The sequence below is a fragment of the Triturus cristatus genome, chromosome 2_1, assembly GCF_964204655.1.
Source record: "Triturus cristatus chromosome 2_1, aTriCri1.1, whole genome shotgun sequence".
NCBI lineage: Eukaryota > Metazoa > Chordata > Amphibia > Caudata > Salamandridae > Triturus > Triturus cristatus.
In genome coordinates, this window is record NC_140581.1 from 42,374,551 (window position 1) to 42,401,737 (window position 27,187).

At 49.7% G+C, this 27,187-nt stretch overlaps 1 protein-coding gene across 1 annotated transcript in view; it reads left to right on the top strand.

Moving 5' to 3' along the window:
- Nucleotides 1-27,187, top strand: part of LOC146863681 (uncharacterized) — a 301,266-nt gene that overhangs the window by 55,315 nt on the left and 218,764 nt on the right. The window contains exon 3 of the mRNA XM_085627808.1: nt 15,259-15,499. Within this exon, the coding sequence (XP_085483934.1) occupies nt 15,259-15,499 (241 nt within the window). The remainder of the gene's footprint in view (nt 1-15,258; nt 15,500-27,187) is intronic.

The following is a 27,187-nucleotide window of genomic DNA, read 5'->3' on the forward strand; positions in this document are numbered from 1 at the left end:
ACCCATGCCTCCTTAAAAAACAAAAGTATATCTGGCTAAACAAGCAATGTGGTTTTCCGTTAAACTTCTCTGACCAAATTCTGACTACCAGGAGAGTTAAATGGATAGGGAGTTCCAGGAAAAGCTCAAGGGGGGATTGTGTGACTGTAAACTTCAAACATCCACAACACGTTGCCACTGTTCTCCTAAGAGCTGCATTTCTCCCGTCCTCTGATGCTAACGTATGTGCTTGATCGTTGGGTTTCTTTTACAGTCATCTTAATACTAATTATGGTGAGAACAGAGGTAATATTACCCATAGACCTTACCCTGGTATTCCTACCCAAAATAGATTTCATGCCCTTAGCTCCCTGGACTCTAATGATTGACTTGTATCGGGGGGAGAGCCGTATCAAGAGAAGGCTAAAAGTATGGGTAGGGATGACTGTGTAATTAAAACTACAGTCATGGCTACACAACCTATGTCCCCATTGACTGAGGTAGAGACTGTTGTGGAGGGACACGAGGAACTGTGTAAATTAGGGCAGCCTATCGGGGGGGCCTCTGTAACTGGACCTGTAATCATGAATACTAGTAAAAGAGGCACTCGTACCACATTGGTTTGCTGGAATCTGGCCGGCTTAAAATCAAAGGAAAGAGATCCAGGCTGGGAAACTTTTATTAACAAGTATGATATTTTATGTTTCCAAGAAACCTGGTGCAAAGACAATGTTAATTATGAGGGGTTTGTGTCCTATAACTTACCTGCACGGGGTGAGGGACCTGGTAGAGCCAAAGGGGGTCTACTTACACTTATATCGGTCCACCGCCGGTTAGTGGTTAATATGTATATACCAGTAGGTGATCTTGTACAGATGCTATGGATCTCTGAGGGAAAAGGCCGCAATATCCTTTTGATTAACTATTACAATAATATCTTCTATGGCACCAGGAGTAAAATAGTAACAGACCTGGCCAGTACCATTGATACCATTGAGTTTGGAGTTCAATGTTGTATTTGATATTATCTGGTGTGGGGACTTTAACACCACGTTGTGTGAACTGTCACCGCTAAAGGCTTGCGGGGTTACTAATAAAGCTGGATGGGACGTACTGCACTTTGGTCATGACACCTATGGGGAAATCTTGCATAAACTAATGGGTTGTAATGACCTCGAAATATTGGAATGTTGTAAGGATGAAAATGGTTTGCCCGTTCCAACCTTCAAAAATTGGCGTACTGCTTCAGTGATTGATCATGTGATAGTATCTTCCAGTATTATAGACTGTTTTGCCCCTCCGGAAATTGAAATATCAGCTATAAGTGACCACAATTGTATTATTATGGCCACCACTTTGTGGGAAGATAGTGCTGTAGAGGTGGGAACTACCATTGACAGTGTAGAAGCTCACAGGGCTAATGGGGTAAGGCTTAGGTGGATAGGGGAAAAAGCCTCGGAATTGACTATCTCTATTATAAAGGAGAATTTGGTAGACATTGTTTTCATTCTGGAAAACCGATTTGACCACGAGCGGGTCTTATCTTTTTTTAAAGGAATCAACAAACACTGCCATTGATTAAAGTTTACCGGTCGTAATAGGGGCCGCTTAAGGAACGGACCTGGCTGGTTTGACCACTGCTGTTCGGCAGCTCTAACCAGCCTCAAGCAGCCTTTAGTAAAGAAGCCCAGGGACAAAAATGTTATAATAAATTTGAGGACAGACTATAAAAACGCTCTTAAACATAGGAAGGGGGTACTGCAGCAGCAAGCTTGGGACTCACTTAATCAAGCTGCTAAATTATCTAATTGCACACTGTTCTGGACAACGGTTAACTCACCATTTCTCAAAGTGGCCAATATACCCGAGTTAACTGCAAATGTCTCCAGCGAAGGGTGGATTACCCACTTTTCGATTATTTTTGACTCTGGTAAAATTACTGATGCTTGTCCCTTCAGTTGGCCTATTTTGCCACTTGATATCTCTGTTAGGGAGGTCGAAAGTGGAATCCGGGCAAGTAAGGGTGGGAAAGCCCAAGGCCCGGATGGGGTGCCCATTGACGTTTATAAAGCTGCACCTGAAGTCTGGGGTCCTTTGTTGGCCGTTGTTTTTAATGCTGCTGTTTGTGCTGAGCCCTGTAATGCCCTGAACGTCTCAGGATCGTTTAACAGACACGACAATGAGGACGCAACCACTTGTGAAGGGTTAGTTATTTTAATGAAGGCAAATATAATACAAGGAATAAACAAAAGTTATAGTCACTGGAATCCTCCAGGCTAAGTACGTTACCAGCCCACAGCACGGATGGTCCTAACCGTCCTCTGCATATACGCCGATCCCGGCGTATGCCAACAGAGGGCAGAAATGAAATGGCCGACAATGCCAATCGGTAGGCTGTGAGGGGCACGAAGAGTGTTGGGGAGAATCGAGGAGTCAGGGAAACACCCAGCCGGGGTCTCTACCTGAAGGGAGCAGCCGCTCAACCTCTTCCTCAGACTGCACCGGGACGCGGAGTCACCTCCTGGTGATGCGTCACCGATACCCCAATCAAAAGCAAGAAGACTGAACCGAGAGCAGCCGCTCGATCGATCCTGTGGACTTCCGAGTCTGTAACGCGGCAAACACCTCCTGGTGTGCGTTACAGCTGGCAGTCCCTGTGTCTCTGGTCGGGCTGGGAGTTACGACTCCAACCAGCAAAAGCGCCACTGCGCTTGGACTCAGCCGAGTCAAAAAGCGAAGCTCAATGGTTGACCGGTAGAGCTTCCGGGTCCTTCACAGGTGACGATGGGGCAAGACACGGCCCAGGGAGTAACGACTCGACCTACCTCCGTTCTTGCCTTACTGGAGCACCACTCCGGAACACTGCTCTTCACGAAGCAGGTACGTCGGTGTAAACACAATATCCGACAGCGTTGTGCCTCCCGGTTCCTCCCTTTATAGGGCGTGTTTTCCTTGAGTTATGTAACAGCTCTCCTGTTTACATAAGGGCGTGTTTTCCTTGAGTTATGTAACAGCTCTCCTGTTTACATAAGGGTGTGTTTCCCTTGAGTTATGTAACAGCTCTCCTGTTTACATAAGGGCGTGTTTCCCTTGAGTTATGTAACAGCTCTCCTGTTTACATAAGGGCGTGTTTCCCTTGAGTTATGTAACAGCTCTCCTGTTTACATAACCTCTCAACCGCTAAGCATCCTGGGAGATGTAGTCCGTTTTCGCTGGTTGCCGTTTTCCTCCCCTCGTATGACAGGAATTCTTGACAGTACATCCTCCCTCTCAGCGGCTCCCCACGGGTCCAGCGCTGGCAGGAAAACGCCGATGGAACAAGGAGACCAAGCGCGGAGCATGAACCCCTTCAGCCGGTTCCCATGAATGCTCCTCCGGGCCATAGCCTTTCCACGCAACCAGGTACCACAGCTTCCCCCTGCGCCATTTGGACGCCCGTATGCCCGACACTTCATACTCCACCTCCGACTCCACGCATACCGGCCTAGGTGTCCCAGATGGCTTGGAGGGTGCTGGTTTGAGCAATGATACATGAAAGACAGGGTGTATCCGCAATGACTGGGGCAAGCACACCTTCACGTTCACGGGACCCATACACTTGGTAATTCGATAGGGGCCCATGTACTTGGGATGGAACACACTGTTCTTTCGAAACCTCATGTTTCTTGTGGATATCCAGACGTAGTCTCCAGTGCGGTACAGTGGCCCGGGCCTTCTCTTCCTATCTGCCGCAGCCTTGTATCTTCTCTTGGCCTCTATTAGGACAGCCCTTGAGCGCATCAACGTGTCTTTTATGTGTGCCACCCTGTCCGCTGTGGCGGGACTCCTGTCCTCTCTGAACGGATGTAGAAATGGCAAGAACCTGGGATGTTGGCCATAGTTGCTATAGAACGGCGATGACTGTGTGGAGCTGTGAGTGGCGTTGTTATAGGCAATCTCTGCAACCCATAGCAAGTCGACCCATTCTTCCCTGCCCTGGTCCACAAAACATCGCAGATACTGTTTGAGCGTTTGGTTCAGGCGCTCGGTTTGGCCGTCCATTTGAGGGTGGTAGCTGGTGGACAGGGCGGTCTTAACATGCAGCGCAGTGTACCAAGTCTTCCAGAATTGCGCAGTAAACTGCGACCCCCGGTCCGACACGATCACCCCAGGTAATCCATGCAGTCGTACCACATTCTTTAGGAGTAGTGAAGCCAATTCCCCGGCCGTAGGGACTCTCTTGCAGGGGATGAAGTGCCCCATTTTCGACGCCAATTCCCCGGCCGTAGGGACTCTCTTGCAGGGGATGAAGTGCCCCATTTTCGTCAAGTAATCCACCACCACCAGTATTGCCGTCATCCCCTGGTCTACCGGTAGGCCCACCACGAAGTCCAGTGATATGCTATCCCATGGTCTATCCGGGGTCGGAAGGGGATGTAAGAGCCCTTGGGTTCGGCCATGGTCGGCCTTCATGGTAGCACACGTAGGACACTCCTGTCCCCACCTCCTGACATCCACTCTCATGGTTGGCCACCAGAAATGCCGTCCCATGCTAGCCACCGTTTTTTCAAAGCCCAAATGACCTGCGCATGGAGAGTCATGGCACCAGATGAATGCTTGTTTCCTTAGCCTAGGCGTGGGTATCAATAGGCACCTGCCCTTCAGGGGTATCCCGTCCTTCAGCTGCCATTCTCTGTGACTGAGGAGTCACCTCCGCCATGCGAATGACCTGATCCCTCTCTTTATTCCCCTCAGGAAAGTATCCGGTTGGATAACCCCCAATACCATCCTCGGGGAAATGATGGAACGCTCGGTCGCAGGCAATGGTTCCTTAACTGCGGATTGACGGGACAGGGCGTCCGCCTTCCGGTTTTCCGTCCCCGGCCGATATGTGATGCGGAAGTTGAACCCCGCAAAGAAGATCATCCACCGCAGCTGCCTGGGAGTAAGGTGTCTAGTGGCCGTCATGAACTGTAGGTTCCGATGGTCCGTGTACACCGATACCACATGTCTTGCCCCCATCAACCAATGCCTCCATTCAGTGAAGGCGTCCTTGATTGCGAGAAGCTCCTTCTCCGCAATATGGTAGTTGCGTTCGGCGTCGTTGAGTTTGCGGTACATGTACGCAACGGGATGAAGCACCCCTGTGTCGTGGTTGCGTTGGGACAAGATAGCCCCCAGCGCCACATCCGACGCGTCCGCTTCCACCACGTAGGGGAGATCCGGATCGGGGTGAGCCAACACCGGCGCCTTACCAAAGGCGCTTTTCAGGGCCTCAAAGGCTTTGTTCGCTTCAGGGGACCAGACAAACTCCTTGGACTTCCTCAGTAGCTGTGTGATTGGGGCCACCACTCCTGAAAATCCATCTATAAACCGCCTGTAAAAGTTGGCGAAGCCAATGAAACTTTGGACGTCCTTCACGCTTTGGGGCACCGGCCATTCTTTCACCGCCTTGATCTTTCGTTCTGCCATCTCCTGTCCCTCTGGACTCAGCATAACTCCGAGGAATTCCACGGATGTGACGTGGAAGTCACACTTGCTGAGTTTACAAAACAGCATGTTTTCCCTCAGCTTTTGGAGCACAGCTTTGACGTGGTGTACGTGCTCCTCCACACTGGACGAATAGATGAGGATGTCGTCGATATATATACGACCACGTAGATATCCAACTCCTCTCTGAATACCTCATTCAAAAAGTACTGAAAGGCTGCCGGGGCGTTGCACAGACCGAACAGCATGACGAGGTACTCAAAAAGGCCGAACCTGGTCTTAAAGGCTGTCTTCCACTCGTCTCCGTCCCTCATGCGCACCAGATGGTATGCCCCTTTCAAATCCAACTTGGTGTAGATACGAGCTTTCTTGACCTGTTCCAGAAGTACACTGATGAGAGGCAAGGGGTACCGATTTTTTATGCTTATCGCATTCAATGCCCTAAAGTCCACACAGGCTCTCAGCTCCCCATTAGCCTTCGGGATGAAGAAGAGTGGCGAGGCGGCCGGAGACTTGGACGGGCGGATGAATCCTAGCTTGAGGAGTTTATCCAGGTACCCCCGGAGATGCACGTTTTCAGGCTCCGTCAGGGCATACAGCCTGCCGCTGGGAACGCTGGCCCCTGGCACCAGGTCGATCTGGCAGTCAAACTGTCTATGTGGTGGTAGCACTTCCGCCTTCACCTCATCAAATACATCCTCAAAACTGTGATAAGCCTTGTGGAGAGCCACATCTTTTTCTGCCGCTGTAGCCACCGTCTGACTCCCGCTCTCATCTGCGTCAAGGGATTCCGTTCTCATTCCACAATGCAGGATGCAATACGGTGACGTCATTTCGATGCGATGTGTTGGCCAATCCACAAAGGGGTTGTGTTTCTGTAGCCACGGCAATCCCAATATGACGCCATATTGGGGCGCTCGGATGATGTTAAAATCGATTTGTTCCAAATGGTTCCTCCCATATCTCATCGGAAGGACCCCCGTGTGCTGCCCGATGGGCCCCGTCACCAATCGCCTTCCGTCTACAGCATAGACATCTTCGGGTACAGCTTTGGGAAGAAGCACTAGCCCTAGCCTGCATGCCTCGTTGTGGTCCATAAACATGCCAGTGGCCCCTGAATCCACCATGGCCACAACGGGTATCCACTGGTCATGCACTCCCACGTGCACCGTGAGAAACAGGTGTCGTTGTCCTTTAGTGACCGAGTTGGAAAGTGAAGGGATGGATGAGTGACTCCGAGATGCCCCTTCTTTGGTCTGGGAGTCCTCTAGTTTTCCGCCGGTATGTCCACCACGGCTGTTACCGACCGGTTGGCCCGATAACGTGACGTCTTCGGTTTGGCAGGGCATTCACGTACGTAGTGGCCTTTTTTGCCACAATATAGGCACAATCCTTGTTTACGGCGTGACTCTTTCTCCGTGGCTGTGAGGCTCGCTCGTATTGCGCCGATGTCCATGGGTTCTCCCTTGGATGCGGTGGAAGTTTCAGGACTTCCCACCGTCACATAGGATGGAAGGGATTTTCCTTTTCTCCCATGATCCCCCTTTCTTTCACTTAGCCTATGTTCCAGCCGTAATACAAGGTTGATAAGGCTCTCACATGTCTTGGGTTGAGGGTCAATATGAGCCACGGCGTCCTTGAGCTCATCGCACAGCCCTTGATGGAAGAGCGCCGTCTGTTTAGCAACAGGCCACTTGGTTTCCGCAACCAGCCTTCGGAACGCGTTGAGATACTGCACCAGGTCGTTGGATCCCTGTCTCAACTCAAGCATTTCACGGTCCGCCGTGTACGAGTCAGCCCTTCTGTCGAATACCTTCAGGAATTCCTCGCGAAAATCACCCCAATCACATAAGATGGGGTCGTCCCTGCTCACCAGAGGTACGGCCCATTGTGCCGCGTTTCCAGCCAAATAGGATATAAGGAAAGCCACACGAGCCTGACTCGTGGGGAACGCCTTTGGTTTGCACGATAAATGTAGCGCCACTTGTGTGAGGAATACCTGCACTGTGTTAGGATCCCCACTGTACCTCTCTGGTGTCGCCAAGGGGATGGCTACCGGCATTTCCACTACTACCGCAGGGGTCTGGTTCGTGAGGGAGGTGCTGGGCGTGAGCGGGTCCAATTGGATAGCATCCAGTCTGGCTTTTACATCGGCTGTTTCTTGCCTAGAGGCAGCCACTTCAACTTGCATGGCCGCTAAAGCAGCCAGCACATCATCAAGTGTTGCCATGTCTGTTATCGACCGGGAGACAGTTAGTGTTATTATGGTCGGATATTTTGTAACGCCCTGAACGTCTCAGGATCGTTTAACAGACACGACAATGAGGACGCAACCACTTGTGAAGGGTTAGTTATTTTAATGAAGGCAAATATAATACAAGGAATAAACAAAAGTTATAGTCACTGGAATCCTCCAGGCTAAGTACGTTACCAGCCCACAGCACGGATGGTCCTAACCGTCCTCTGCATATACGCCGATCCCGGCGTATGCTAACAGAGGGCAGAAATGAAATGGCCGACAATGCCAATCGGTAGGCTGTGAGGGGCACGAAGAGTGTTGGGGAGAATCGAGGAGTCAGGGAAACACCCAGCCGGGGTCTCTACCTGAAGGGAGCAGCCGCTCAACCTCTTCCTCAGACTGCACCGGGACGCGGAGTCACCTCCTGGTGATGCGTCACCGATACCCCAATCAAAAGCAAGAAGACTGAACCGAGAGCAGCCGCTCGATCGATCCTGTGGACTTCCGAGTCTGTAACGCGGCAAACACCTCCTGGTGTGCGTTACAGCTGGCAGTCTCTGGTCGGGCTGGGAGTTACGACTCCAACCAGCAAAAGCGCCACTGCGCTTGGACTCAGCCGAGTCAAAAAGCGAAGCTCAATGGTTGACCGGTAGAGCTTCCGGGTCCTTCACAGGTGACGATGGGGCAAGACACGGCCCAGGGAGTAACGACTCGACCTACCTCCATTCTTGCCTTACTGGAGCACCACTCCGGAACACTGCTCTTCACGAAGCAGGTACGTCGGTGTAAACACAATATCCGACAGCGTTGTGCCTCCCGGTTCCTCCCTTTATAGGGCGTGTTTTCCTTGAGTTATGTAACAGCTCTCCTGTTTACATAAGGGCGTGTTTTCCTTGAGTTATGTAACAGCTCTCCTGTTTACATAAGGGCGTGTTTCCCTTGAGTTATGTAACAGCTCTCCTGTTTACATAAGGGCGTGTTTCCCTTGAGTTATGTAACAGCTCTCCTGTTTACATAAGGGCGTGTTTCCCTTGAGTTATGTAACAGCTCTCCTGTTTACATAACCTCTCAACCGCTAAGCATCCTGGGAGATCTAGTCCGTTTTCGCTGGTTACCATTTTCCTCCCCTCGTATGACAGGAATTCTTGACAAGCCCCCCCCAACCTGGGGGGAGTCTATCATTGTCCCAATCTATAAAAAGGGAAGCAGGTCTGATGCAAAGAACTATCGTCCTATCTCTCTGTTGGACTCCTCTGTAAAGGTTATGAGTAGAGTCATGCTTGTAAGATTGGAGGAATGGGTAGAACAGGATTGTATTCTGGCAGATAGCCAGTACGGATTCAGGAAAGGCAGTGGTACGCTTGTGTTAATCTAGAACTGCTGATCGGGAAGTATACTGATGCAAAACCAGGCCTTATATACCTGTGCTTCGCAGACCTGAGCAGCGCCTTCGACATGGTGGACCACTCGATTTTGTGGCCAACCTTGTTGAAAATGGGAGCACCAGAGGGTATAATATTCTTTCTTGCCAGAATGTACGAGAAATTAAAAATTTGTGTGCGCTTTGGTAATAAGGGAGAATGTACCCCAAACTTTGACGTCAAACGTGGTATAAGGCAGGGTTGTGTTTTAGCTCCCCTTTTATTTATTTTATTTATTAACGGAATTGATGCTATTTTAAAGGAAGTAAAAGCTGATGCTCCCATGATTAATGGTGTCCCAGTGCCGGTGTTATTATATGCCGATGACGCTGTTTTGTTATCTAGAACATCTGTGGGACTGCAGCGGCTGATGGATAGCTTTTCGACTTTTATTAAAGATAGGAAACTAGTCATTTACAAAGGGAAAACACACACCTTGATTTGTGGTTTAAAGAATTTAAAACATATCAATAAAGGCTATTTTATAGATAATGAAAAGGTGCAACAAGTGGATAAGTTCTGTTACCTAGGTATTACCTTTTCTTGGGATAAGAAGTGGATTCATGAATTTAACAATATACATAACAAAATGGCCAGAAATGCCCACGGCATCTTCAGATTTGCAACTAAAATTGGGGACCGCAGGACCGGGGACATGCTTAAAATTTATCAGGCCAGATGTGTAACTATTGCACTGTATGGGGCAGGGGTTTGGGGCTAGTGTTGTGCCCATAATCTACAGCTGGAAGAAAATCTTTTCTTTAAAAAGCTTCTATGTCTGCCTACCTCGGCTTCTAATGCTCTGAGTCATCGTGAATTATCTGTCAATTACTTACTTGACTTTTTATCCCTTAGGCCTTTGATGACCTGGCGGTCTATATGGCTGAAGGATGAGAAGTCCTTTACCAGATCTATCATTCAGGACTGTCTGCAACTAGATAAATTTGGAGCAATACCCTGGATTAAATATATTGTTGTATGCTTCTCAGATATTTTTAATCTGAATATTGTAAAAGACCCTAAAGCAGTTTTATTGATCCCTAAAGCTGAGCTAAAAAGGGCTTTTCTGAATTTTGCCGGGAGAAAGAGGGCAGCTGCAGACGGATCCTTGTCCACTGTTATGTTTTACAATAGATATCTATCTACGGAAGGATTTCCTGTCTATCTAACTTTGGTTACAAGGCCCTCGCATAAATTTGTATTAACAAGACTCAGATTTGGAATGGCACACCATTTGGTGGCCCATCCAATTGCGAGGAAACATCCATTTGGGCCCTGTAGATGTGATGGGATCTCCATACAAAGCACACTGCACTTTATTTTGTTCTGTAAACTGTACACAAATTTTCGTATCGCTTTTCTTAAACCCATATTTGTGAAAAATGGCATACGTACAGTCGAGCATGCTATGAAATTAATTATTAATTTGCAATCTGCGGACATCTGTTTTTATACTGTTACTTTTTTAAACAAATGCATCAACTCCAGGAAAAGTATGTGTTTTTAATTAACTGTGTCTTTCTGTGTTTTAACCAATTTTGTGATTTTAAAGTGTTGCCAATGTCCACTGTAACTCTCCTTTGTATTTCTACAATGTGTATTTTTTGTGCTTTTATGGTAATTAATTTGAACCGAATAAAGCTTAATTGAATTGAATTGAATTAATTTGTGTTAAACATGTGATGGCCAATAAATAAATAATAATGTGGGTTTACTTGGAAGGTTTCTTTGTTTAATGGTTGAGAAATCCTGAATGAACTGAGATGGAGCGCCATGTATCATTTGCAGTCATGGAGAGATGGTACAAGAATACAGACTCATAGTGGGGTTCATAATATGTTCATGCTGAGATCATGCATGGATGGTTCAGAGTGGGGAGACTGAGGATACATTACTATTAAATCCAGGTGTTTTAGAGGGTTTGGTCCTGGAATCCTGGATGGAGCATGGGGAGCAGTCTTAAGAAATCTAGTCAGTCCTTTCAAGGAGCACATGGATCGTCAAATTGTGACAGCGAGGGGTAGTCCTCCATTGACTTTGGAAGCAGTGACGGACGTAGCCCATAACTCCTTATCTGCTTTTTTAGCTATTGATACTTTTTTTTTTTTTTTTTTTAATTTTTAATTTTTTATTTGTAAACAGGCTGACAAAAGGCAAAAGAGACAATATACATTGATGCATACATTTGTAAATATAACAAAAAATAAATAAATAAAGAAGAATGTTTCGTAGTACTAAACAAATCACAATAGCCGGATCATTCCATAAAAGTTCCCCAATTCTTTTCGTATTTGGTCAAGGAGCTTATCCCTCTTAAATTTGCTAATGCTAACTCCATCGAGTGAATCTCAGTTACCAATGTCCACCAATCCCATACCGTAGGTGGATCAGGGCGAGTCCAAGCTCTTGCCAATGTTAACTTAGCGCAAGACATGAGGATTGAGGCCAGGCCTGCCTGTGGAAAAGAGATGGGATATATATCCAGCAAGACCGAGGCAGCGTTGAATGAGGGTAGTTGAACCATCTTAGTTTTTAAAACTCTTTGAATGTCCCCCCAAAAGGTCCCAAAAGTAGGGCATGAGAACAGCATGTGTACCAGATCAACGGCCTCGGCCGAGCATTTAGGGCATTTTGTTCGATCGCTATATAAATTGTTGTGAGACCACTTAGCTATTATTTTGGGCGTGTAATATAACATACAGCTCGTTCTGAACTGTTGAAGTATTAAACTAGATGAGCGGACCCTTTTATTGATATTTGACAGGGAACACTCTATCTCCCTCGGTGTAATATTTACGCCTATTAACTTTCCCCATTTATCAGCTAATTTAGAGCAGTCATTTGCTTTAAAGCTGGTTAGAAGACGATAAGTGTCACTTACTACTGATTTATTTTTAGCTGAATATAGGTAGTTCAATATATCGCTATCTAAGACCGTCGTAAGATGTTTTTTATTAATCAAGTAGTCATGTATCTGTAAATGTTTATATCTCATAGTTTCAGGAATATCATATAGCATCTTAAGGGTATTAAAATCTAAAAACCCATGTGTACCATAAAGGTCTCCTAAGACACTGATACCCGCCCTAGCCCAGCTATAAGCACTGTTATCGTTGAATATTCCCGGCAGACCCGGGTTGCCCCATAATGGTAACTTTGAATGAAAATAGGTGATTTTACAGTATTTTGTTATATTGCCCCAAATCTTTATTAGAGCTTTAGCAGTCTTAAATTTCACTCTTTTGTAGTAATTCGGGTCGTTAGCTCGTAGCAGAAACATATTTGAATCCTGTTTTAACATAAAAGTGTGAAAAAACAGTGTTCCTTCTTTTTTAAGTAGAGAGCGAATACGCAACACAAAAGCGGACCAAAAATGCATCTTAAAATCAGGAAAGTCAAGGCCTCCCATGTTTAAGTTGTTTTTCAGAAGATTCAGCGATCTTCTTGCTTTTTTAAAGCCCCAAATAAATCTACTAAATGCAGCATCTAATTGTTTAAAGAACATATTATTTAAAATCAGTGGAATAGAACGAAATAAATACAAATATTTAGGTAATATTTTCATCTTTTTCAAATTGATTCTCCCAATTAGATTCAAGGGTAATCTGTGCCATTTTTTTAGTAATAAGATAGTCGATTTTGTAAGTGTATTATAATTCAAATTGTTGATTTCTTGAATTTTAGCTGTGAGTTTAACACCTAGGTATGTAGCATTTTTGCAAATCTCGGGGACCGAAGAGGCTGGGGTGTAATTAGCGATAACCTGAGTCTTTTGATAGTTAAGTTTATACCCAGATATATCCCCAAATGTATTAGCCTCGAAAACAATACCTTTCAATGCTTCCTTAATATCTTGTGAGTAAACTGCGATATCATCAGCGTATGCGGTTATTTTAAGCGTTTGTAAGCCGGAATTAAAAGGTGCAATTTGGGTTTGGGACTGAAGAGCAGACAAAAACGGTTCTAATGAAAGGGCGAATAGCAGAGGTGACAGAGGGCATCCCTGCCGTGTGCCACGAAGTATTAAAAACTCTGAAGAGGTCAAACCCCCGTATCCAATACAGGCCGTTGGGTTGTCATATAAAGCCTGTACACCCCTTAGAAATTGACCCCTGAACCCCATCTTAGACAAGACGGACCATAAGTAGTCCCACCCCACTCGGTCAAAAGCTTTCTCCGCGTCTAGCAGGATCATACCGAGTGGGGTGGACTCCTGCTCTGCTACATCGAATGCCGTGATAGCCATATTAACATGTATGGTAGTGTCTCTCCCAGTTATAAATCCGTGTTGTTGTGGATTGATAATTTTGGGGAGAATAGGGGCCAGTCTCAGTGCCAGAATTTTAGCATATATTTTTGCCTCAGAGTTTATCAAGGATATGGGTCGGTATGACCCCCTCTCCTCCTTTGGTTTATCTTTCTTTAGAAAAAAAATGATTTTCGCCCTATTCCATGACTTAGGTGTTTTCCCATTGAGCCCAACTGATTGCAATACCTTCAAAAAGAGACACTCCAGTTCAGCTAAGCATACTTTGTATATTTCCAGAGGTATTAAGTCCTCCCCCGTCGCCTTCCCTGCGGGTAGCACAGATATAGCCTGATGTAGTTCTGCCATTGTGATGCTGTCCGACAGAGAGTCAATCCCCGGTATGAGTTGTAAGTTAATTATATGTTTGTCCAGATAGTCCCTAATTGCATCTGGGTTGGGGGTGTTTTCTGGAGTATATAACGTTCTATAATAGTCAGCAAATTGGTTTATTATATCTGTTGGTTGATTATAAATTTTATTATCATCCCCTCGAATTCCTGTAATCAGAGTACGGGCTCTATCCTCAGCAACTTTATAAGCCAAAATTTTCCCGATTTTGTCCCCTCCCTCATATTGTGCTATTTTAAATTTATGTATATTAATGCTGCTCTTTTGAATGAGCTTAGTTTTAGCTTCGTTTTTTAAAATTCCAAGTTTTAGTCCTACTTCTGTAGTCAGTGGTGAGTTTGATTGAAGCGCTGAAGCCAATAATTCTTCTTGGGTGGTTATTTTTAATATGAGTTGGGCGTTACGATTTTTACGTTCCAAATTTTGTCTAAATATATATGCTTGAGTGAAGCCCCTAATACTTGCTTTACAAGCATCCCATACCGTACTGCACGAGGCTGAGTCTATATTAATGTCTATGAATTCTATGAGATGTAGTTTAAGCTGTGTCAAATATTGCGAGTCTGAGATCAAATATCTGGGAAAAGAGAACGGTCTAGGTAGAGTCTTATTGTGTGGTTTGGCAATTGTAAGAATTATCGCATTGTGATCAGAGGAGATGCGAGGGCATAAAATCATAGTGGTAATCTTTAACAAATTGTCACTTATTAGTGCCATGTCCAATCTTGAGCACATTTTGTGGGGTGCTGAGCAATCTGCGGACATCTGTTTTTATACTGCTACTTTTTTAAACAAATGCATCAACTCCAGGAAAAGTATGTGTTTTTAATTAACTGTGTCTTTCTGTGTTTTAACCAATTTTGTGATTTTAAAGTGTTGCCAATGTCCACTGTAACTCTCCTTTGTATTTCTACAATGTGTATTTTTTGTGCTTTTCTGGTAATTAATTTGAACCGAATAAAGCTTAATTGAATTGAATTGAATTAATTTGTGTTAAACATGTGATGGCCAATAAATAAATAATAATGTGGGTTTACTTGTAAGGTTTCTTTGTTTAATGGTTGAGAAATCCTGAATGAACTGAGATGGAGCGCCATGTATCATTTGCAGTCATGGAGAGATGGTACAAGAATACAGACTCATAGTGGGGTTCATAATATGTTCATGCTGAGATCATGCATGGATGGTTCAGAGTGGGGAGACTGAGGATACATTACTATTAAATCCAGGTGTTTTAGAGGGTTTGGTCCTGGAATCCTGGATGGAGCATGGAGAGCAGTCTTAAGAAATCTATTCAGTCCTTTCAAGGAGCACATGGATCGTCAAATTGTGACAGCGAGGGGTAGTCCTCCATTGACTTTGGAAGCAGTGACGGACGTAGCCCATAACTCCTTATCTGCTTTTTTAGCTATTGATCCTATGTCCCAATAAAAACCTTCCATCAGTGATAGGCTTATTTTACACCTTAATGTGTCCTTTCTTTTTTGTTTTAGCATCATGCTGTCCTTCAGCCTGGTCAGACACTTTCGTGCAATCAGCGAGAAATAATAAGTCTGTTGTACGTGAAATCTGGAAGCCATAATAAAGAAACTTGTCGTCAGTATCCAGATTTATGGCGCCAATACACTGGAATGGACAATCCAACATTCTATATACGGGTGTGCAACTGGGATCGTTCGCAGATTCAGCTGGTCTGTAATCGTGGAGGAGACGCCCCCGTCTGCCCCAACTATGGTAAGATTATAATATAAGTTTCTGGGTGGGTCAGGTAGGCTGCTGCACACATACTGCTGATTGTGAGCCGAGGCTGGAGATGCCACATGCCCATATATGGGAGGGCAAGATGCCACATGCCCATATATGGGAGGGCCAGATAGGCTGCTACACACACACACACACTGCCGGTTGTGAGCCGAGGCTGGAGAAGATGCCACATTCCCATATATGAGAGGGTCAAGTAGGCTGCTGCACTCATACTGCTGGTTGTGAGCCGAGGCTGGAGATGCCACATGACCATATATGGGAGGTTCAGGTAGGCTGCTGCACACATACTGCTGGTTGTGAGCCTAGGCTGGAGATGCCACATGCCCATATATGGGAGGGCCAGGTAGGCTGCTGCACACATACTGCTGATTGTGAGCCGAGGCTGGAGATGCGACATGCCCATATATGGGAGGGCAAGACGCCACATGCCCTTATATGGGAGGGCCAGATAGGCTGCTACACACACATACTGCCGGTTGTGAGCCGAGGCTGGAGATGCCACATTCCCATATATGGGAGGGTCAAGTAGGCTGCTGCACTCATACTGCTGGTTGTGAGCCAAGGCTGGAGATGCCACATGACCATATATGGGAGGGTCAGGTAGGCTGGTGCACTCATACTGCTGGTTGTGAGCCGAGGCTGGAGATGCCCACATGCCCATATATGGTAGGGCCAGGTAGGCTGCTGCACACATACTTCCGGTTGTGAGCCGAGGCTGGAGATTCCCACATGTCCATATATGGGTGGGTCAGGTAGGCTGATGCACACATGCTGCTAGTTGTGAGCCGATGCTGGAGATGCCCACATGCCCATATATGGGTGGGTCAGGTAGGCTGCTGCACACATACTGCTAGTTGTGAGCCGATACTGATGCCCACATGCCCATATATGGGAGGGCCAGATAGGCTGCTGCACACATACTGCCGGTTGTGAGCTGAGGCTGGAGATGCCCACATGCCAATGGCCTGGTAGGTTGCAGCAATGGTGGATTCTGGATACAAGTCTCATATGACACACTAAAATATGGCAGGTGGCATACAGCAAATATAGATTTGCAAACTGAGCATAGCTCTAAAGTGCCGGGGTATGAATAACTGGGGCTACAAATCACTAGTGCACCTTTTATGCATGCAGTCTGGACCACACCATGATTTCTCCACACAGACACATCTCATTTGGGCCTTTATTGTGTAGCTGTGCTGTCCCATATCTGAAACGCCCTCCACCTCCATCGGTATGATGATATCAGCACTTACCTAGTCAGAAGTGGTCTCAAGTCCTAGGGGAATATTTACATGCCCCTATTGCCACAGGAACATCACTTTTAGTGACGTTCCTGTGGTGATATGTGCCTCGCCTTATTTACAAGGCAGCGTTAAGCCACTTAACGTGGCTTAATGCTTCCTTGTAAATAAGGGACATTTTCACGCTTTACTTACCATGAACGGGTAGGGCAATGGGAGTTGCAGTAGGCGTTCCACTGCAACACCCATTGATTTTGACGCTGCCCCCTATTTACAAGGGCAGCGTAAATAGGAGGCAGCACCAAAATTAAGACCAGGGAAAACCTGGTCTTAAACAGGCGAAACAAGGAGAAATGCTTTATTTCTCCTCGTTTTTGCTGTTTCCATGTGTGCTGCGTTGTGCAGCTCACATGGAAACAGCAAAAGGCCACTGATTGTTAATGTGGAGGAAGATCTCCCTTTCTGCACATAAACGATCTTTAAAAAAAAAATGACATTTTGTAATTTCAATGTGAGCTGCATTAAGTTATAGAAGTCACAGAAGTTGTAAAACGCCATTTAGCAATTGTTTATATGCAGCAAGGGACACCTTCCTGCACATAAACAATCTTCCCCTCAATGCAGACACCCTTGCTCTATGGTGCAGGGGTGCCTGCGTTGGCGCTAAGCTGCTATATTTAGCACCAGCTCAGGGGGAAACACAGGGCTGCTACATTTTATTGTAAATATGGTGCATCCCTGCGTTTCAGAAGTGGCGGAGCGCGGCGTTAAGCCAGGAAGGCTAACGCTGGACTCCATCACTTCTTAGTAGATGTGCCCCTTGTCCATTGTGAGTAAAGAGAATAATCACGCATGCAGAGTACAGAAAACATGTGAAGAGTTATCTTTAATTAGATATGATTTGTCACTCCACAGGTCAATCTGGTCTAGGAACCCAACCTATGTTCATTCTACTGTCCCCTACTCTGGTGCTGGACTCTGGCCTTTGTTTCAACATAAAGGGTTTCCACTCAGAGTGGACCCCTGTAGACCCCTTCACTGATAGTATTTCACATATCTGCCAATGATCATTCATGCAGGTGGTTCAGAAATAGGATCATCTCCCTAGATCAAGGAAAGATGAATCAGACACACCTTCTGTCCCTCCGAGGCAATGAAGCACCCCCTCACTCAAGAAGGTCTCACCTTCCATCGAGGCAGCAGCCAGAAAGCCGCTGGGTGGTAGCAGAGTTGGTTGATGGCTGCCAATGTGAGAGTCTAACCCTCAAGCATCTGCCAGGGGCCCACTGGCAGTGCTGGGAGTTCAAGGTCTGGAATGGAGTTCAACCTTAGCCGTGGGTGGGGTGGATCCGCAGACAATAGATTGGTGCTTCACCTAAGCTTCTTTTTACCCCAAGGCTGCCCCGTTAGCAGATCACTTGCAAAATTCTTAATCAACTGTGGACTTACTCGGTCTCTACTTATTGTATCCTACATGCATGATCAGAATCTGCATTTCCTCATCCAGTAGGGTCATTCATTCAAACCTCAGCCCATTCACATCTACGGGTTCATGCTTTCTTCCTGGCAAACAACCAAAGCGTCTCCCAGTTTCATGGCCATGCCCGGCGGGACTCTGCCAGGCCTGCACAAGCACATGTCCAGGCAGGAAGCCTGGCATCCATACACATTGCCATTCCGGTGATGATAAGGTGCCTGCTCACAGGATCCCCACCCCTGCCTTTGAGTTGTCTGGCAGGAAGACAGGATGGATAAGCTCCTGTATTTGCACTGGAGCCCAGTTTCTTCTGCCCATAAAAGTCAGGGACACACTCCAGGACCAAAGAGAAAGATGGTCTGCCATTGCTTGGAACTGAGAGCAAGAGGGGTGATAACCTGCCTACCTCATCACTGTTCACTAGATCTGCAAAGGCACAGGTCACGCAGCTCAGGTGATAAGATCCCACAGCCTACAGCACAAAAAAACAATGGATTAAACCCAGACCTGGGACTGGGGGTGAATGTTTGATTTGGTCAGCATTCTGTCCATCATCTGTTCTTTTTGCTTTTGTCGCCCTAAGTGAGACGGGTATACCCAGACGTGGGATCCTTGCTCTCTTTGGCACTGGATTTAAGTTAGCCTGGCTGATGGGGGTGTTACTCAGAACCAGTCCCAGGATGCTTGTTTCCGGTCCAGGGAGGACCTGGCCTGGCAGTTCGGGCTGGACTGTTCCCATGGGGAGCAGGGTCAACACTGATTTGCACATGGCTGGGTTCAAACTGGGGTGGCGTGATGAGCAAAAGAACAATGGATTTAACTGAGATCTGTGACTAGGGGTGAATGTTTGCATTGTTCAGCATTCCGTCCATCATCTGGTTTTTGTACAATAGAGGGGCTGCACAAGACCTACCCAGTACTATGGATGAAGGCTCCCACATTGTTTGAGAAAGAGAATGAGTGCTGATGTACAGAGATGGCCAGGGCTGAGAGGGAGTGCTCATGAGGCACTCACCCAGTGGACACTGCTGTGTGTTGCCCGAGGCACTCATCTGGCCTCTGTGACCTGTTGTCTGATGCCCCAGGGCTGCAGAGGGGGCTAAAGCAAGGAGGACAAATTTATCTCTGACTCTGGAGACATCCAAACACCCCACTCCCACCCACTGTTCTTGCCTGCCCAGCGGCAACCATTCCTTCAACTAAGTCTGTGTCTGAACATTCCCTCAGGCTGGGAGCCTCTGCAATAGCTGCATCCAGCCCTTCATCCCAAGCATGGTACCCAGCTGGCCAGCTTCCCTAGGCTGGCATTGTGATTGCCAGGCACTACAACCGGCTCTTCACCTGTGGGACATGGTGAACTTACCAGAGCTACCACACCCAAGTTAGGCAAGACAGAAGTGAAAGCAGAACTCTCCAGGCGGATTACAAAGATGTGACACCAGCTCTAGGCTCGGTATCAGTGACTGGTAATCCTGTGTCCCGAGCGGGGCTATCAAGCATTCAGAGTAACTCCATCTTCAGAGGAGGACAAATCTCCCTGCAGTTGGGGGGAACTGATTTCATTGGAAAGCTGTCTAGATTTCACCACATTTCATTATCGCACGCGGCCCATGTGCTAGCTGTATCTCAGTTTCTTACCTAACAAAAAACATGAAGGTGTCCTCGTGTGACGCGACTGGTGCTCGAGTAAAGCGCTCTGATACCGGATAGCTTTGGGTCATGTTCGCGCTATATAAAACTCCGTAAAACAACATTTAAAAAAACATTTCTGAAGCTAAATCATTCTCTTTGAGCTCACCTTGACTGGCTTTGCTACCCCCTGAAGGTCAAACCCAGCAAGAAGACCCTGGCAATGCACTGAGCTTGCTTTAGTTCTCGGAGTTTCCGAGGTAGCACATTATGCTAATGTCAAGGATAGAGCCTGAGTGAACTGAGCGCATGTGGAATGATGAACTGACTGCAAGGGCTGCAGACAGGCTTCATGAGGGCCTCTGGCTTGGTGAACTGACTGCAAGGGATGGAGACAGGCTGCATGAGGGCCTGTGGGCTGGTGAACTGACTGCAAGGGATGGAGACAGGCTGCATGAGGGCCTGTGGGCTGGTGAACTGACTGCAAGTGCTGCAGACAGGCTTCATGAGGGCCTGTGGGCTGGTGAACTGACTGCAAGAGCTGCAGACAGGCTTCATGAGGGCCACGGGGCTGGTGAACTGACTGCAAGGGATGCAGACAGACTGCATGAGGGCCTGTGGGCTGGTGAACTGATTGCAAGGGATGCAGACAGGCTGCATGAGGGCCTCTGGCTTGGTGAACTGACTGCAAGGGATGGAGACAGGCTGCATGAGGGCCTCTGGGCTGGTGAACTGACTGCAAGGGATGGAGACAGGCTGCATGAGGGCCTCTAGCTTGGTGAACTGACTGCAAGGGATGCAGACAGGCTGCATGAGGGCCTCTGGCTTGGTGAACTGACTGCAAGGGATGGAGACAGGCTGCATGAGGGCCTCTGTCTTGGTGACCTGACTGCAAGGGATGGAGACAGGCTGCATGAGGGCCTCTGGCTTGGTGAACTGACTGCAAGGGATGCAGACAGGCTGCACGAGGGCCTCTGGGCTGGTGAACTGACTGCAAGGGATGCAGACAGGCTGCATGAGGCCCTCTGGCTTGGTGAACAGACTGCAAGAGCTGCAGACAGGCTTCATGAGGGCCTCGGGGCTGGTGAACTGACTGCAAGAGCTGCAGACAGGCTGCATGAGGGCCTCTGGCTTGGTGAACTGACTGCAAGGGATGCAGACAGGCTGCATGAGGCCCTCTGGCTTGGTGAACTGACTGCAAGGGATGGAGACAGGCTGCATGAGGGCCTCTGGGCTGGTGAACTGATTGCAAGGGATGCAGACAGGCTGCATGAGGGCCTCTGGCTTGGTGAACTGACTGCAAGGGATGCAGACAGGCTGCATGAGGCCCTCTGGCTTGGTGAACTGACTGCAAGGGATGGAGACAGGCTGCATGAGGGCCCCTGGGCTGGTGAACTGACTGCAAGGGATGGAGACAGGCTGCATGAGGGCCTCTGGCTTGGTGAACTCACTGCAAGGGATGCAGACAGGCTGCATGAGGGCCTCTGGCTTGGTGAACTGACTGCAAGGGATGGAGACAGGCTGCATGATGGCCTCTGGCTTGGTGAACTGACTGCAAGGGATGCAGACAGGCTGCATGAGGGCCTCTGGCTTGGTGAACTGACTGCAAGGGATGCAGACAGGCTGCATGAGGGCCTCTGGGCTGGTGAACTGACTGCAAGGGATGGAGACAGGCTGCATGAGGGCCACTGGCTTGGTGAACTGACTGCAAGGGATGCAGACAGGCTGCATGAGGGCCTCTGGCTTGGTGAACTGACTGCAAGGGATGGAGACAGGCTGCATGAGGGCCTCTGGCTTGGTGAACTGACTGCAAGGGATGGAGACAGGCTGCATGAGGGCCTCTGGCTTGGTGAACTGACTGCAAGGGATGCAGACAGGCTGCATGAGGGCCTCTGGTGAACTGACTGCAAGGGATGGAGACAGGCTGCACGAGGGCCTCTGGCTTGGTGAACTGACTGCAAGGGATGCAGACAGGCTGCATGAGGGCCTGTGGCTTGGTGAACTGACTGCAAGGGATGCAGACAGGCTGCATGAGGCCCTCTGGCTTGGTGAACTGACTGCAAGGGGTGCAGACAGGCTGCATGAGGGCCTCTGGGCTGGTGAACTGACTGGAAGGGATGGAGACAGGCTGCATGAGGGCCTCTGGCTTGGTGAACTCACTGCAAGGGATGGAGACAGGCTGCATGAGGGCCTCTTGGCTGGTGAACTGACTGCAAGGGATGCAGACAGGCTGCATGAGGGCTTCTGGCTTGGTGAACTGACTGCAAGGGATGGAGACAGGCTGCATGAGGGCCTCTGGCTTGGTGAACTGACTGCAAGGGATGGAGACAGGCTGCATGAGGGCCTCTGGCTTGGTGAACTGACTGCAAGGGATGGAGACAGGCTGCATGTGGGCCTCTGGCTTGGTGAACTGACTTCAAGGGATGGAGACAGGCTGCATGAGGGCCTGTGGGCTGGTGAACTGACTGCAAGAGCTGCAGACAGGCTTCATGAGGGCCTCGGGGCTGGTGAACTGACTGCAAGGGCTGCAGACAGACTGCATGAGGGCCTGTGGGCTGGTGAACTGATTGCAAGGGATGCAGACAGGCTGCATGAGGGCCTCTGGCATGGTGAACTGACTGCAAGGGATGCAGACAGGCTGCATGAGGCCCTCTGGCTTGGTGAACTGACTGCAAGGGATGGAGACAAGCTGCATGAGGGCCTCTGGGCTGGTGAACTGACTGCAAGGGATGGAGACAGGCTGCATGAGGGCCTCTGGTTTGGTGAACTGACTGCAAGGGATGCAGACAGGCTGCATGAGGGCCTCTGGCTTGGTGAACTGACTGCAAGGGATGGAGACAGGCTGCATGAGGGCCTCTGGCTTGGTGAACTGACTGCAAGGGATGGAGACAGGCTGCATGAGGGCCTCTGGCTTGGTGAACTGACTGCAAGGGATGCAGACAGGCTGCATGAGGGCCTCTGGCTTGGTGAACCTACTGCAAGGGATGCAGCCAGGCTGCATGAGGGCCTCTGGCTTGGTGAACTGACTGCAAGGGATACAGACAGGCTGCATGAGGGCCTCTGGCTTGGTGAACTGACTGCAAGGGATGCAGACAGGCTGCATGAGGGCCTCTGGCTTGGTGAACTGACTGCAAGGGATGCAGACAGGCTGCATGAGGGCCTCTGGGCTGGTGAACTGACTGCAAGGGATGGAGACAGGCTGCATGAGGGCCTCTGGCTTGGTGAACTGACTGCAAGGGATGCAGACAGGCTGCATGAGGGCCTCTGGCTTGGTGAACTGACTGCAAGGGATGGAGACAGGCTGCATGAGGGCCTCTGGCTTGGTGAACTGACTGCAAGGGATGGAGACAGGCTGCACGAGGGCCTCTGGCTTGGTGAACTGACTGCAAGGGATGCAGACAGGCTGCATGAGGGCCTCTGGCTTGGTGAACTGACTGCAAGGGATGGAGACAGGCTGCATGAGGGCCTCTGGCTTGGTGAACTGACTGCAAGGGATGCAGACAGGCTGCATGAGGGCCTGTGGCTTGGTGAACTGACTGCAAGGGATGCAGACAGGCTGCATGAGGGCCTTTGGCTTGGTGAACTGACTGCAAGGGATGGAGACAGGATGCATGAGGGACTCTGGCTAGGTGAACTGACTGCAAAGGATGGAGACAGGCTGCATGAGGGCCTCTGGCTTGGTGAACTGACTGCAAGGGATGGAGACAGGCTGCATGAGGGCCTCTGGCTTGGTGAACTGACTGCAAGGGATGGATACAGGCTGCATGAGGGCCTGTGGCTTGGTGAACTCACTACAAAGGATGCAGACAGACTGCATGAGGGCCTCTGGCATGGTAAACTGACTGCAAGGGATGGAGACAGGCTGCATGAGGGCCTCTGGCTTGGTGAACTGACTGCAAGGGATGGAGACAGGCTGCATGAGGGCCTCTGGTTTGGTGAACTGACTGCAAGGGATTGAGACAGGCTGCATGTGGGCTTCTGGCTTGGTGAACTGACTGCAAGGGATGGAGACAGGCTGCATGAGGGCCTCTGGCTTGGTGAACTGACTGCAAGGGATGGAGACAGGCTGCATGAGGGCCTCTGGCTTGGTGAACTGACTGCAAGGGATGGAGACAGGCTGCATGAGGGCCTCTGGCTTGGTGAACTGACTGCAAGGGATGCAGACCGGCTGCATGAGGGCCTCTGGCTTGGTGAACCTACTGCAAGGGATGCAGACAGGCTGCATGAGGGCCTCTGGCTTGGTGAACTGACTGCAAGGGATGGATACAGGCTGCATGAGGGCCTCTGGCTTGGTGAACTGACTGCAAGGGATGCAGACAGGCTGCATGAGGGCCTCTGGCTTGGTGGACTGACTGCAAAGGATGCAGACAGGCTGCATGAGGGCCTCTGGCTTGGTGAACTGACTGCAAGGGGTGGAGACAGGCTGCATGAGGGCCTCTGGCTTGGTGAACTGACTGCAAGGGATAGAGACAGGCTGCATGAGGGCCTCTGGCTTGGTGAACTGACTGCAAGGGATGGAGACAGGCTGCATGTGGGCCTCTGGCTTGGTGAACTGACTGCAAGGGATGGAGACAGGCTGCATGAGGGCCTCTGGCTTGGTGAACTGACTGCAAGGGATGGAGACAGGCTGCATGAGGGCCTCTGGCTTGGTGAACTGACTGCAAGGGATGGAAACAGGCTGCATGAGGGCCTCTGGCTTGGCGAACTGACTGCAAGGGATGCAGACAGTCAGCATGAGGGCCTCTGGCTTGGTGAACTGACTGCAAGGGATGCAGACAGGCTGCATGAGGGCCTCTGGGCTGGTGAACTGACTGCAAGGGATGCAGACAGGCTGCATGAGGGCCTCTGGCTTGGTGAACTGACTGCAAGGGATGCAGACAGGCTGCATGAGGGCCTCTGGTTTGGTGAACTGACTGCAAGGGATGCAGACAGGCTGCATGAGGGCCTCTAGCATGGTGAACTGACTGCAAGGGATGCAGACAGGCTGCATGAGGGCCTCTGGCTTGGTGAACTGACTGCAAGGGATGCAGACAGGCTGCATGAGGGCCTCTGGCTTGGTGAACTGACTGCAAGGGATGCAGACAGGCTGCATGAGGGCCTCTGGCTTGGTGAACTGACTGCAAGGGATGGAGACAGGCTGCATGAGGGCCTCTGGCTTGGTGAACTGACTGCAAGGGATGGAGACAGGCTGCATGAGGGCCTCTGGCTTGGTGAATTGACTGCAAGGGATGGAGACAGGCTGCATGTGGGCCTCTGGCTTGGTGAACTGACTGCAAGGGATGGAGACAGGCTGCATGAGGGCCTCTGGGCTGGTGAACTGACTGCAAGGGATGCAGACAGGCTGCATGAGGGCCTCTGGCTTGGTGAACTGACTGTTGCAATGGATGGAGACAGGTTGCATGAGGGCCTCTGGCTTGGTGAACTGACTGCAAGGGATGCAAACAGGCTGCATGAGGGCCTCTGGGTTGGTGAACTGACTGCAAGGGATGCAGACAGGCTGCATGAGGGCCTCTGGCTTGGTGAACTGACTGCAATGGATGGAGACAGGCTGCATGAGGGCCTGTGGGCTGGTGAACTGACTGCAAGGGATGCAGACAGGCTGCATGAGGGCCTCTGGCTTGGTGAACTGACTGCAATGGATGCAGACAGGCTGCCTGAGGGCCTCTGGCTTGGTGAACTGACTGCAAAGGATGGAGACGGGCTGCATGAGGGCCTCTGGCTTGGTGAACTGACTGCAAGGGATGCATACAGGCTGCATGAGGGCCTCTGGCTTGGTGAACTGACTGCAAGGGATGGAGACAGGCTGTATGAGGGCCTCTGGCTTGGTGAACTGACTGTCAGGGATGCAGACAGGCTGCATGAGGGCCTGTGGCTTGGTGAACTGACTGCAAGGGATGCAGACAGGCTGCATGAGGGCCTCTGGCTTGGTGAACTAACTGCAAGGGATGGAGACAGGCTGCATGAGGGTCTCTGGCTAGGTGAACTGACTGCAAAGGATGGAGACGGGCTGCATGAGGGCCTCTGGCTTGGTGAACTGACTGCAAGGGATGCAGACAGGATGCATGAGGCCCTCTGGCTTGGTGAACTGACTGCAAGGGATGGAGACAGGCTGCATGAGGGCCTCTGGCTTAGTGAACTCACTGCAAGGGATGGATACAGGCTGCATGAGGGCCTCTGGCTTGATGAACTCACTGCAAGGGATGCAGACAGGCTGCATGAGGGCCTCTGGCTTGGTGAACTGACTGCAAAGGATGCAGACAGGCTGCATGAGGGCCTCTGGCATGGTAAACTGACTGCAAGGGATGGAGACAGGCTGCATGAGGGCCTCTGGCTTGGTGAACTGACTGCAAGGGATGGAGACAGGCTGCATGAGGGCCTCTGGTTTGGTGAACTGACTGCAAGGGATTGAGACAGGCTGCATGTGGGCTTCTGGCTTGGTGAACTGACTGCAAGGGATGGAGACAGGCTGCATGAGGGCCTCTGACTTGGTGAACTGACTGCAAGGGATGGAGACAGGCTGCATGAGGGCCTCTGGCTTGGTGAACTGACTGCAAGGGATGGAAACAGGCTACATGAGGGCCTCTGGCTTGGTGAACTGACTGCAAGGGATGCAGACAGTCTGCATGAGGGCCTCTGGCTTGGTGAACTGACTGCAAGGGATGCAGACAGGCTGCATGGGGGCCTCTGGGCTGGTGAACTGACTGCAAGGGATGGAGACAGGCTGCATGCGGGCCTCTGGCTTGGTGAACTGACTGCAAGTGGTGGAGACAGGCTGCATGAGGGCCTCTGGCTTGGTGAACTCACTGCAAGGGATGGAGACAGGCTGCATGAGGGCCTCTGGCTTGGTGAACTAACTGCAAGGGATGCAGCCAGGCTGCATGAGGGCCTCTGGCTTGGTGAACTGACTGCAAGGGATGGAGACAGGCTGCATGAGGGCCTCTGGCTTGGTGAACTGACTGCAAGGGATGCAGACAGGCTGCATGAGGGCCTGTGGCTTGGTGAACTGACTGCAAGGGATGCAGACAGGCTGCATGAGGGCCTGTGGCTTGGTGAACTGACTGCAAGGGATGGAGACAGGATGCACGAGGGCCTCTGGCTAGGTGAACTGACTGCAAGGGATGGAGACAGGCTGCATGAGGGCCTCTGGCTTGGTGAACTGACTGCAAGGGATGGAGACAGGCTGCATGAGGGCCTCTGGCTTGGTGAACTGACTGCAAGGGATGGATACAGGCTGCATGAGGGCCTGTGGCTTGGTGAACTCACTACAAGGGATGCAGACAGGCTGCATGAGGGCCTCTGGCTTGGTGA